General features: G+C 40.2%; 1 protein-coding gene across 5 annotated transcripts in view; it reads left to right on the top strand.

Annotated features, from left to right (window-relative positions):
• The window catches only part of LOC139763402 (tyrosine-protein kinase Dnt-like), a 487,587-nt gene that overhangs the window by 417,030 nt on the left and 56,153 nt on the right, over positions 1-14,404 (top strand). For all 5 annotated transcript variants that reach the window (XM_071689406.1, XM_071689407.1, XM_071689405.1 and 2 more), the window contains one exon: positions 4,205-4,316. In XM_071689406.1, the coding sequence (XP_071545507.1) occupies positions 4,205-4,316 (112 nt within the window). The remainder of the gene's footprint in view (positions 1-4,204; positions 4,317-14,404) is intronic.

Genomic DNA, 14,404 nt, shown 5'->3' with positions numbered 1-14,404 from the left:
CTAGTGACTGAGTTTGGTAAAGTGTGTGAAAGATGAAAGTTGAGAGTAAATGTGAATAAGAGTAAGGTTATTAGGTACAGTTGGGTTGAGGGTCAAGTAAGTTGGGAGGTAAGTTTGAATGGACAAAAACTGGAAGAAGTGAAGTGCTTTAGATATCTGGGAGTGGATTTGGCAGCGGATGGAACCATACAAGCGGAAGGGAATCATAGGGTTGGGAAGGGGGCAAAAATTCTGGGAGCCTTGAAGAATGTGTGGAAGTCGAAAACATTATCTTGGAAAGCAAAAATGGGTATGTTTGAAGGAATAGTGGTTCCAACAATGTTGTATGGTTGTGAGGCGTGGGCTATGGATAGAGTTGTGCAGAGGAGGGTGGATGTGCTGGAAATGAGATGTTTGAGGACAATATGTGGTGTGAGGTGGTTTGATCGAGTAAGTAAGAATAGGGTAAGAGAGATGTGTGGTAATAAAAAGAGTGTGGTTGAGAGAGCAGAAGAGGGTGTTTTGAAATGGTTTGGGCACATGGAGAGAATGAGTGAGGAAAGATTGACCAAGAGGATATATGTGTCGGAGGTGGAGGGAACGAGGAGAAGTGGGAGACCAAATTGGAGGTGGAAAGATGGAATGAAAAAGATTTTGTGTGATCGGGGCCTGAACATGCAGGAGGGTGAAATGCGTGCAAAGAATAGAGTGAATTGGAATGATGTGATATACCGGGGTCGACATACTGTCAATGGATTGAAGCAGGGCATGTGAAGCATCTGGGGTAAACCATGGAAAGTTGTGTGGGGCCTGGATGTGGAAAGGGAGCTGTGGTTTTGGTGCATTATTACATGACAGCTAGAGACTGAGTGTGAACGAATGGGGCCTTTGTTGTCTTTTCCTAGCGCTACCTCACACACATGAGGGGGAGGGTGTCATTATTCCATGTGTGGCAATGGGAATGAATAAAGGCAGACAGTATGAATTATTTACATGGGTATATATGTATATGTCTGTGTGTGTATATATATGTATACATTGAGATGTATAGGTATGCATATGTGCTGTTTGTGGACGTGTATGTATATACATGTGTATGTGGGTGGGTTGGGCCTTTCTTTCGTCTGTTTCCTTGCGCTACCTCACTAACGCGGGAGACAGCGAGAGCAAAGTAGATAAGATAAAAAATAAAATATCTCATCAATGAGCAGAATTCATTTGATTATATTCATTGCTACCCTACTATTTACTACATATAAAGTAATGCAAGGATTTCATTATGTATGGGAGGAATCTTTAAGATAGTAAGTATGGGACATAAGTCTATCACTCTTAAGATTAGATTAGAAGTGTTTATGATATGATCTTCTTTTAGTAAGATATGTCGCAGTATTTTAATTTTTTTTTTTATCTATTTATTTGATTATCATACATAACCACTGTCTCCTGCATTAGTGAGGTAGTGCAAGGAAACAAACAAGGAATGGCCCAGCTCACCCACATACTCACCCACACACACATATATACATACATATACATTTCAACATTATTATTATTATTCTGCTTTGTCGCTGTCTCCCGCGTTTGTGAGGTAGCGCAAGGAAGCAGACGAAAGAAATGGCCCAACCCACCCCCATACACAATGTATATACATACACGTCCACACACGCAAATATACATACCTATACATCTCATTGTACACATATATATACACACACAGACACATATATATATACCTATGCACACAATTCACACTGTCTGCCTTTATTCATTCCCATCGCCACCTCGCCACACATGGAATACCATCCCCCTCCCCCCTCATGTGTGCGAGGTAGCACTAGGAAAAGACAACAAAGGCCCCATTCGTTCACACTCAGTCTCTAGCTGTCATGCAATAATGCCCGAAACCACAGCTCCCTTTCCACATCCAGGCCCCACACAAGTTTCCATGGTTTACCCCAGACGCTTCACATGCCCTGATTCAATCCACTGACAGCACGTCAACCTCGGTATACCACGTTGATCCAATTCACTCTATTCCTTGCCCTCCTTTCACCCTCCTGCATGTTCAGGCCCCGATCACACAAAATCTTTTTCACTCCATCTTTCCACCTCCAATTTGGTCTCCCACTTCTCCTCGTTCCCTCCACCTCTGACACATATATCCTCTTGGTCAATCTTTCCTCACTCATTCTCTTCATGTGCCCAAACCATTTCAAAACACCCTCTTCTGCTCTCTCAACCACGCTCTTTTTATTTCCACACATCTCTCTTACCCTTACGTTACTAACTCGATCAAACCACCTCACACCACACATTGTCCTCAAACATCTCATTTCCAGCACATCCATCCTCCTGCACGCAACTCTATCCATAGCCCACGCCTCGCAACCATACAACATTGTTGGAACCACTATTCCTTCAAACATACCCATTTTTGCTTTCTGAGATAATGTTCTCGACTTCCACTCATTCTTCAAGGCTCCCAGGATTTTCGCCCCCTCCCCCACCCTATGACTCACTTCCGCTTCCATGGTTCCATCCGCTGCCAGATCCACTCCCAGATATCTAAAACACTTTACTTCCTCCAGTTTTTCTCCATTCAAACTTACCTCCCAATTGACTAGACCCTCAACCCTACTGTACCTAATTACCTTGCTCTTATTCACATTTACTCTTAACTTTCTTCTTTCACACACTCTACCAAACTTACTGTCCGTACTTACTGCCTTCATCCATACATATTTTCATAATGTCAGGGTAAAATACTGTTTCATTTGTATCCCACCAACTGGCAAAATAATGTTAATTTCCCACCCACTCGGGATGAGCTCATGCAGTAGACACTATGCCTCTGGCCACTATAGTCTTATGTTTACTAGGTAATGTGTGTATTAGAGTGAATTATTCAGGAACGTTGTTACACATTTTGACATATTTCTTATCATGGATGCAACTGGCTTATTTTGGAAAAGAATGCCAACCAGGACACTCATTAGCAGGAAAGAAAAAGACTGCCTTAGGGTTAATGGCCACCAAAGATCATTTGATGCTTCCACTTGGAGTGATTGCTGAGGAAGACTTTTAATGTAAGCAAGCCCTTACTAGTGTTTCATTAAAAAGTTTTTGGTTATGAAGGGCTGTGTGAAGTCTGCTTTACCTGTGATATATGAAAAATTTTTGAATCAGGAAATTCATGTAATGACCAAGACAAAAAAAAATCACTCCACCCCCTCTCGCTCAAGCAGCATCTCAAGCCCTTGTCACCACCTTTTTTGCTGAGTATCCAATTAATTTCATTTGAATTACCTGTGATGTAGCAGCAGTTGCTTAAGAGAATAATTCATTTGAAATAGACAAGCCTAGTTGATTCCCTTTACTTCCTAGAAACTCTCTTTCCACTCCAGCAGCACCTTGTAAGCCCTTATAACCACCTTTTCTGAAGGCTCCGTTAAATCTCATCAGCATAACTTGTGATATGGCATCAACTGTTGAACTCTATGATTTAGAGGGTGGTGTGGTATGACAACAGTTGGTGAGTCATATAATTCAGAGGGTGATGTAGTCTAGCTTATTGTATTAAAGCCTATTTTCAAAGCCATATTCGCCTACCTATACCAATGGTAACCCTCACTCCATCCTATCCCACTTGAGCTTCAGCACAATCCCACATTGACACCTTTTTCATGTAAGTTTCCATCAAATATCTTCTAAATTACCTTCCATGTGAGTGATAAGCTACATAGTTTCAGGTATAAGTATCCATAAAGGTTGAATTAGAAAATTTTTGTTCAAGCATAATCCCCCATAAAACATGGATTTCAACTTCACAGCATACAAAGATTTTGACTCAGAATTGGTCATCCAGGAATGCAACTCCATTGCAAGTAACTGTTTCTGTCTTAGGGTTAGGTTCTAACAAAGGAACCAGTATTAATCTCTCCAAAACTGTGACAACTGAACAGTTTATTGGTAATTTAGACTGCATGTATTGATGGCATGAAAAAGAAAATTAACATGGAAAAGAAGGAACTTTATTTGAGAAGAGCTGGTCCAGTAGGAGAACAGATCTATCCTGAAGTTCCATCATCAGGTGCAGAAGGGGCTCAGCAGGTATGAATCAAATGTAACAGTGCACTGACCTTCCCTGCTTTCCTTGAAAAACTGAGGTAAGCATCATGAAACTGCTGAAGTAATGGTTTTCTAAAAGAGGTTACTCCTGCAGGTAGAGGTTGGTGAGGTGGTGCAGGAAGGTACATTTGGCCGAGTGTACCGTGGGGTTTACCGAGACCCTTATGCTCGTGCAGCCCTAACAGTCATTATCAAAACAGTGTCAGGTAAGAAAGAATAAGTAGTGTGTTCAGTGCATAAACAGCTTCATTTGGAGAAAAATATTTATATGAAGTATGATTCATTAAAAAAAAGTAGTTGTAGAAACAAGAAACTAAGACTTTAGAAACTCCAATGAAAATAATGTGAAATCTTAGTATTGTTGAAAGCTTGTGTACTGCAGATGCTGACTACCATTTGTATATTTATAAGTACAGGAATATTGAAAAGTATTTAACGAAAGCCAAGAAGATGGCCACCAAAGCATCTTTAGGTTAACAAGACTAAGCAGTAGGATAGTTTGCATGTCTCCTCTGGGGTGACATTCTTACATGTTGCAAACATACACCGAGTCACTGCTCTAATATGATTAGGTAAGTCACCTACCCAAAACTGACAAATTAATGATCAGAGATGTACAAATCACACAAACTAAATAGTTAGGAGTTGTTTTAATGATGAGCAACCTTTAGCAAAATATAGAGTAGACCGACCAGTAAGTTGATGGATTTCAAATTTTGCTTCAGCTCAGATGATTTGGGTAAAAGTTGGTCTATCAAGACCCCAGGACACAGTAACAGGCAAAGTTGTGTTTGTTGGTGAGATCATGCTCATTGGTATTGCCCTTAAAACTAGGTAATGCTCTGTGATACCATTCTAGATGATGATTAGAATGCTGAATGCACACTATGGTTATTGTTTACCTTTAAATTTTACACTGCTGAACCCAAATGTTAGTACTTCTTTCTCTGGAGTATGATATCTAACCACTATCAAGGCCATTTGTTGAATATTGAATACATGAGAATTCTGAAACTATCTTTCCTTTATTATTTATATTTATCATAATTTGTCGCTGTCTCCCATGTTAGCGAGGTAGTGCAAGGAAACAGACGAAAGAATGGCCCAACCCACCCACATACACGTGTATATACATACATGTCCACACACGCACATATACATACCTATACATTTCAACATATAAGCACATAATTCCATCTGCTGCCAAATCCACTCCCAGATACCTAAAACACTTCACTTTCTCCAGTTATTCTTCATTCAAACTTACCTCCCAATTGACTTGTCTCTCACCCCTACAGTACTGATAAACTTGCTCTTATTCACATTTACTCTCAGCTTTCTTCTTTCACATACTTTACCAAAATCAGTCTCTGCAGTTTCTCACCTGAATCAGCCACCAGCGTGTATTATCAGCGAACAACAACTGACTCACTTCCCAAGCCCTCTCATCCACAACAGAGTGCATACTTCCCCCCCTCTCCAAAACTCTTGCATTCACCTCCCTAACAACCCCATCCATAAACAAATTAAACAACCATGGAGACATCACGCACCCCTGCCGCAAACCGACACTCACTGGGAACCAATCACTTTCTTCTCTTCCTACTCGTACACATGCCTTACATCCTTGATAAAAATTTTTCACTGCTTCTAGCAACTTGCCGTCCACACCATGTACTCTGAATGCCTTCCACAGAGTACCCTATCAAGTCTATCATATGCCTTCTCTAGATCCATAAATGCTACATACAAACTCATTTGTTTTTCTAAGTATTTCTCACATATATTATTCAAAGCAATCACCTGATCCACACATCCTCTACCACTTCTGAAACCACACTGCCCTTCCCCAATCTGATGCTCTATACATTCCTTCATCCTCTCAATCAATGCCTTCCCATATAATTTCCCAGGAATACTCAACAGACTTATACCTCTGTAATTTGAACATTCACCTTTATCCCCTTTGCCTTTGTACAATGGCATTACGCATGCATTATGCCAATCCTCAGGCACTTCACCATGAGCCATAAATACATTGAATAACCTCACCAACCAGTCAACAGTGGCAGATCTAGGGTGTTTTGGTCAAGGTGGTGTGCAAAGTGAGAGGGTCAGGGAGAATGGTTTGGTAAACAGAGAAGTAGTAGTGAAAGTTTTACGGAAGATGAAAGCCAGCAAGGCAGCGGGTTTGGATGGTATTGCAGTGGAATTTACTATCTTTCGTATGGAATTATATTCCTCCTGGAGTTAGTGCATTCAGTGACTGAAATACTTTGTAATAGCTTGAACTCTAACAGATCATTCTCATAATTCAATTGCTCTGAGAAGCTTCAACACTACCAATATCACTGAAAGATATGCTCATGATTTTACTGAAAGGTATGCTCATGAATCATATTTGGAACCCCATGATTGTGGTATCAGTAATGCCAGTAATTTTTATCGACTTTACCAGGGTTGAAATGTGGAGAGGTTTTCTGGAACATGGTTTAGAATACTGTGAGGTTTGCTGGATATTGATGGGGTTATCCATCTTTACAACAGTAAACTTTGTATGTCGGTAGTAATTGTAAAAAAAGTTTTTGCATTTTAGTAAATATCCTTTGGAAACCGTTTTCTTAGAATTGTATGGCATAAAAATGCTCATCCTTCTGGAAGGCTCAGATTGGGGTTTCTGAATGTGTGTGGATGTAACCAAGATGAAAAAAAGGAGAGATAGGTAGTATGTTTGAGGAAAAGAACCTGGATGTTTTGGCTCTGAGTGAAATGAAGCTCGAGGGTAAAGGGCAAGAGTGGTTTGGAAATGTCTTGGGAGTAAAGTCACAGGTTGGTGAGAGGACGAGAGCAAAGGAAGGAGTAGCACTGCTACTGGAGGAGGAGTTGTGGGAACATGTGATAGAGTTTAAGTAAACTCTAGAATGATATGGGTAAAACTGAAAGTGGATGGAGAGGGATGGGTGATTATTGGTGCCTATACACCTGATCATGAGAAGATCATGAGAGGCAAGTGTTTTGGGAGCAGCTGAGTGTGTGAGTTAGCAGTTTTATGCACGAGACAGGGTTAAAATGATGGGTAATTTGAATGCAGAGGTGAGTAATGTGGCAGTTGAGGGTACAATTGGTGTACATAGGGTGTTCAGTGTTGGAAATGGTGAAGAGCTTGTGGATTTGTGTGCTGAAAAAAGGACTGGTGATTGAGAATACCTTGTTTGAAAAGAAAGATATACATAAGTATATATATGTGAGTAGGAGAGATAGCCAGAGGGCATTATTGGATTACATGTTAATTGATAGGTGTGTAAAAGAGAGACTTGGATGTTAATGTGCTGAGAGGGGCAGTTGGAGGGATGTCTGATCACTATCTTATCGTGGTGAAGGTGAAGATTTATAAAGGTTTTCAGAAAAGAAGAGAGAATGTTGGGGAGAAGAGAGTGGTGAGAGTAGCTTGGAAAGGAGACTTGTGTGAGGAAGTATCAGGAGAGATTGAGTGCAGAATGGCAAAAGGTGAGAGCAAATGATGTAAGGGGGAGTGGGGGAGGAATGGGATGTATTTAGGGAAGCAATGACGGCTTGCACAAAAGATGCATGTGGCATGAGAAAGGTGGGAGGTGGGCAGATTAGAAAGGGTAGTGAATGGTGGGATGAAGAAGTAAGATTGTTAGTGAAAGAGAAGAGAGAGGCGTTTGGATGATTTTTGCAGGGAAGTAGCGCGAATGACTGGGAGATGTATAAAAGAAAGCAGCATGAGTTCTAGAGAAAGGTGCAAGAGGTGAAAAAGAGGGCAAATGAGAGTTGGAATGAGAGAGTATCATTAGATTTTAGGGAGAATAAAAAGAGGTTATGGAAGGAGGTAAATAAAGTGTATAAGACAATAGGACAAATGGGGACATCAGTGAAGGGGACAGATGGGGAGGTAATTACAAGTAGTGATGAAGTGAGAAGGAGGTGGGGTGAATTTTTTGGTTTGTTAAGTGTGTTTGATGATAGAGTGGCAACTTTAGGGTGTTTCGGTTGAGGTGGTGTGCAAAGTGAGAGGGTCAGGGAGAATGGTTTGGTGAACAGAGAAGAGGTATTGAAAGCTTTGCGGAAGATGAAAGCCAGTAAATCGGTGGGTTTGGATGGTTTTGCAGTGGAATTTATAAAAGAAAAAAAGAGGTGACTGTGTTGTTGATTGGTTGGTAAGGATATTAAGTGTACATATGGCTCATGGTGAAATGCCTGAGGATTGGCAGAATGCATGCATAGTGCCATTGTACAAAGGCAAAGGAGATAAAGATGAGTGTTCAAATTACAGAGGCATAAGTTGCTGAGTATTCCTAGGAAATTATATGGGAAGGTATTGATTGAGAGGGTAAAGGCATGTACAGAGCATCAGATTGGAGAGGAGCAGTATGGTTTCAGAAGTGGTAGAGAATGTGGATCAGGTGTTTGCTTTGAAGAATGTATGTGAGAAATACTTAGAAAAATAGATGGATCTGTACGTAGCATTTATGGATCTGGAGAAGGTATATGATAGGGTTGATAGAGATGCTTTGGGGAAGGTATTAAGAGTATATGGTGTGGCAGGTAAGTTGCTAGAAGCAATGAAAAGTTTTTATCAAGGATGTAAGGCATGTGTGTGAGTAGGAAGAGAGGAAAGTGATTGGTTCCCAGTGAATGTTAGTTTGTGGCAGGGGTGCATGATGTCTCCATGGTTGTTTAATTTGTTTATAGATGGGATGGTTAGGGAGGTGAATGCAAGAGTTTTAGAGAGAGGGGCAAGTATGCAGTCTGTTGTGGATGAGAGGGCTTGAGAAGTGAGTCAGTTGTTGTTCGCTGATGATACATCAGCAAACAACAACTGATTCAGCTGAGCAACTGCAGAAGCTGGTGACTGAGTTTGGTAAAGTGTGTGAAAGAAGAAAGTTGAGAGTATATGTGAATAAGAGCAAGGTTATTAGGGTCAGTAGCGTTGAGGGACAAGTTAATTGGGAGGCAGGTTTGAATGGAAAAAACTGGAGGAAGTGAAATGTTTTAGATGTCTGGCAGTGGATGGAACCATGGAAGCAGAAGTGAGTCACAGGGTGGGGGAGAGAGTGAAGATTCTGGGGGCAATGAAGAATATGTGGAAGGCAAGAACGTTATCTCAGAGAGGAAAATTGGGTGTTTGAAGGAATAGTGGTTCCAACAATATTATATGGTTGTGAGGCATGGGCAAAAGATAGGGTTGTGCAGAGGAGGGTGGATTTGTTGGAATTGAAATGTTTGAGGACGATATGTTTCATGAAGTGGTTTGATCGAGTAAGTGATGAAAGGGTAAGAGAGATGTCTGGTAATAAGAGTGTGGTTGAGAGAGCAGAAGAGGGTGTGTTGAAATGGTTTGGACACATGGAGAGAATGAGTGAGGAAAGATTGACAAGGAGGATATATGTGTCAGAGGTGGAGGGAAGAAGGAGAAGTGGGAGACCAGAGTGGAGGTGGAAGGATGGAGTGAAAAGATTTTGAGCGATCAGGGCCGGAACATACAGGAGGGTGAAAGGCATGTAAGGAATAGAGCGAATTGGAACGATGTGGTATACTGGGGTTGACGTACTGTCAGTGGATTGAACCAGGGCATGTGAAACGTCTGGGGTAAACCATGGAAAGTTTTGTGGGGCCTGGATGTGGAAAGGGAGCTGTGGATTTGGTGTATTACACATGACAGCTAGAGGCTGAGTGTGAATGAATGTGGCCTTTTTTTGTCTGTTTCTGGTGCTTCCTTGCTGGAGGGGAGGGGATGCTATTTCGTGGGTGGAGGGGTGGCAACGGGAATGGATGAAGGCAGCAAGTATGGATATGTAATGTATATACATGTGTATGACTTTGTATATGACTTTGTATCCGTTGAAATTTATACGTCTGTATGTGTGTGTATGTGGGCCTTTATGTATATACATGTGTATGTGGGTGGTTTGGGCCATTCCTCTTCTGTTTCCTTGCGCTCCCTCACTAACGCGGGAGATGGCAGTTAAGAATGATAAAAAGATGAAAAATGATAAATGAATGTTTAGTTTACACCATAATTCAGAATAATTGAATAATCTGATTCAAGGAATCTACCATTTAAGAGGTTCAAGTGTAGCAGGAACTTAGGATAATGCAGTAACAGTTATAAATTGGTTTGATGTTCTGCATGGTTTTCAAGATCATGGTAGACTTTGGAGCATCATCAGATTTGAAATTCCTGTAGGTTTAAGTATCTGTGGGGTATTTTATGGTCTGTCAAAGATCAAAAGCAGCTTTTATCCTTGGAGAGACATCAGTGCTTACATAAAGGCACCAAGTGGCTGTTAGTTGAGGGTATCAAAGGGATACCTTGATAGACAGACCCATTTGAGAAATTACAAAAAATTTTGAAAGTTAATAGAAAGATGTCATTTTAGTGCAACAGTCTTCTCTTTCACCAAGCTTTGAATCAGCTGTGCTATAGATGAAAAATTCAAACTCTTTCTCTCCCAATAACAGACTGTTATAAAGTATGCTAAAAAGAAAAACTTACTCCATAGATTACTTTGAGCAATAATAAATGTGATCTTCCCCAAGTACACAAGTCCCATCACTTGTTGCAAGGATGATCTGCCAAATCATTGCTCTGTACTACTGGTTTATCTTCATTAGATGTAAAATGTTATGTATGGGCTAAAAATTGTGATGGCCTCTTGGGTTTTATGGCATTATTGTTAACTTGAGCTCATGAAAAGGCCACATGCAATGTTGTTTGGTGATGGTTCTGGGTCAATAGGTGGCTGGGTTTGGCTTCTTACGAAGTGGACTATCATTCAAGTTTTGGTGCTGTATGTTTTCTGTAAGCCTTCATTGCACTTCAACAAGAAACTGGTGTTTCATTTATCATGATACAGAAATTAGCATTTTATGATGAATGTTGAACTGATAAGGTTTGTAAATGTTTTTATTATTATCTGTATACAATCATTAGCTTGTACAGGGGTTATTCATTCAAACTGGAGATAGACATGAGGCTTGGCATCAGCCATGTATGTGAGTGACATCTTCCACCTGTGAGCTGTGTGGCTTACTTCATAGAAGGTGAACCTCATCAAAGTTTCTCTCATGAGAAGTAGCCATGATATAAACAAAATGATGGAAAGACCTCATGAATATTAGATTTGACAAGAGGTTTTTAATCATCCTTGAGGAATTTTCAGACATGGAACCAAATTTAAATCACAGGAATAGGTTTGCTTGTTGTACCTGAAAGTAGGGTAGCTGAACACAATTCATGAACATAGATAACAAAGTTACATTACATTCCTTATAATCAAATCCTGTCTTAAGTAAATACTGAGGAAAGATTTTCTAAAGACTTGAATAACATGATTTATATGAGTTTCATTTGTATCACTTGCAGCAGAATAAAAAGCAACTTTTCAGTTTTGGTTAAATCTTTACTTATGCTCTTCAAATTATGGAGAACCACATACTGGAAATTAAGAGGCATTTTTGTAATGTAGTGACATGCATATACACATGCTACAACAAAACAGAAGTAGCAGAGCTCTGAAACTGAAGAAAGTTTTAGGGAGAAAACCCTCTTGAACATCGATTAAGTACATGTTTCAAGCCTCATTCATTAAGTCCTCCTGTAACCTAAACAGCCTCTGAAATATATTACTATTCTTTGTGTTATGTTGCTCTTATTATGTCGGAAATTGATGAAACCTTTGGCCGGTAATCTTCAGATTGGATGGAAATATTTTATTCGTAAGCATTACTGTCTTCTACTTTTTCTGGAAGATTCAAAGAACTGCCACAATTTCCATGTGGTATTGTTGTTCTTTCCAGTAAATTGAAGGAAAATAGGGGCCTGTGAGTCTCTTCCATTCAGTGCTCAAAACTGGTTAGCATATGTGTTATTATAACCTGAATACATTCTGTCCACTATGATAATTGTTCATGAGGATGCAGCCCATTAATGAAGCTTAGATAATTTGAAATTAGATATTTCTCTTTTTCATGTTGAAGGTTCCAGTTACGGACAAAACTCCACATCAAAGCCAGGCCGTAATTGAAATATAGAGAGAATAATGAAAGGGAAAGTGAAGAGACAAGGGAAAGTATTTACAAGTTTTGGAGGAAGTGAAAGACCTGTCATTTGAAATGTGCCTGGTCATAGTTATTGGGAAAGACATGAGAAGATAGAGAGTTCCAAAGCTTCGACATGTAGGGAAAGAAGCAGTTATCAAAGTGGCCCATCCTTGAGTTGCCAATGACCACACAGTAACTGTGTGTTGCAACAGCTTGCTGAGTATTGCCTGGTCTATGTAATGGTGGGGGCACACAAGCAGCCAGCTTTCAGGAGCAAAAACCAAAGTAATACCAATAGAAGATGGAAAGTGAACCAACATTTTGGCGTATGGCAAGAGCATCAAGTTTAGAAGTTAGCCTGGGACAGTTTACAAGTCAGACAGCTTTCATTTCAACTGTGTCAAGTAAGGATACAGAGCTAGAACCACCCCAGATGTGAGAGCAGTACTCCATACAAGGACAAACCAATCCTTTGTTTAAACAGTGTAACTGTTCAGAAGAAAAGAAGCTTCAACATCTAAAACAGGACACCCAGTTTTTTGAGGCAGACTTAACTGGTCCTGTAATGTGGGGTTTCCAAGAAAGAGTGGATGTTGTAGTAATACCAAGTGTGTTCATTGAATCAAGAGGTAGAATTAAGAACCGTCAAAGAAGAGATGAGAGTTATAAGGAGTTTTCAGGAGAGAGATGGGTAGAAATGGGGCCTTGGAGGCATTAAACTTAAATAGATTTCGTTTACTCCACTGAGATATCCTGTCCAAGTCTGAGTTTACTGAGAAAATTGTGCCAAGATGAGATGCAGATTGAAAAAGAGAAAAATGAACAGAATTCAAGGATGTGGATGAATGCAGTGATGAGTCATCAGTGTATAAATGCATTTGATGATTTGTGGAGGGGAGGAAATCTTTAAATAAAAAGAAGAAAAAGTGTAGGGGACAGGACAGAACCTTGAGGGACACCACTGTTGATGGAAAAAAGAGGGGAGGCTGATCCATCAATAACCACTGAGAAAGATTAGCCAGAAAGAAAGCTAGATATGAAGGAGCAAAGTGAGGAAGGGAAGCCAAAAGAGGGGAGTTAAGAGATGAAACCTCAGTGCTACACCCTGTCAAGAGCTTAGGATATATCTGTGGCAACTACACATGACTCTCCCAAATCTTCCAAGAATGATGACCAGACATTAGTAAGATAGTAAAGAATATCACCTGTGGATCTCACCTTAAGTAAGCCATAATGATGACTATGGGAGTTTAGGAGGGATTCAAAGATATGGGAATGGCAGATGTCAAAGTAACGATGATTTTTAGGGATAAGAATGGTCACCCTTTTTAGGGATGGGATGTATCAGTGCATGCTTCCAAGCAGAAAAAGTTTTGTTTAAAAAAAAATAAATGGAAACAGAACACATGAGCAACCACAGGTGCAAGTTCAGAGGCAGACTCTCTCAGTACATGGGGATGGATGCCATCAGGACATAAGCCTTGCTTATACCTAGAAAGAGAGAAGTGCTTTTAGAACAGTCTGAAAAGAGATTACAGGGAGGGGCATCAGAGGATGAAGGAATGTTAAAGTCATCCAAGGTGGAGTTAGAGGAGACATAGGAACTAAAGAGAACAGCTCTGTCTATGGTAGAGACATCTATAATACCATCAGAACAGAAAAGTGAAGGAAAGTAGAGTGACAGAAGTTGTTATAGATACCCTTAGCTAAAGACCCAAAAGACCTATCATTTGATGATGAGAAGAGGTTATAGCACTTTTGAATAATGAAATGATTTGCCTCATGGATAACGTGCTTGCAGTGTTTATGGGTAGTGATAAAAGCTGAATGGGAGCCAGAGGATGGAGAGTTTTTCCAAGCCCAAAATGCCTGAGTGACCTTAGAATAGGAACGGTTGAACCATGGACTGGATGAAGAGTTGTCTTGGAGGAAGTGGGGATAAATGCTTCCATTCCACAAGAATAACCTCTGCTGTGCCTTTAGTATAGACAGAAGTACAATCAAATGAGATAGTAATTTACCCAACGAAAATCAAAAAATAAGCTACATAGGTTATTCCATTCAAATTTGTTGAGATGCTAGTATAAACACTAAGAGGGGGCAGCTGGAGGGGGAGATGCTGTTAGAATACCTACGGCTATGAAGGTATAATCATATGAACCAATTGGGGTGAGATTGTGTACTTATAGCAGGACAGAGTAGAGGTGAAAACAAATCCAGAATATTA

This window comes from Panulirus ornatus, chromosome 47, assembly GCF_036320965.1.
Source record: "Panulirus ornatus isolate Po-2019 chromosome 47, ASM3632096v1, whole genome shotgun sequence".
Classification (NCBI taxonomy): Eukaryota; Metazoa; Arthropoda; class Malacostraca; order Decapoda; family Palinuridae; genus Panulirus; species Panulirus ornatus.
This window is presented reverse-complemented; position numbering and strand designations above follow the sequence as displayed.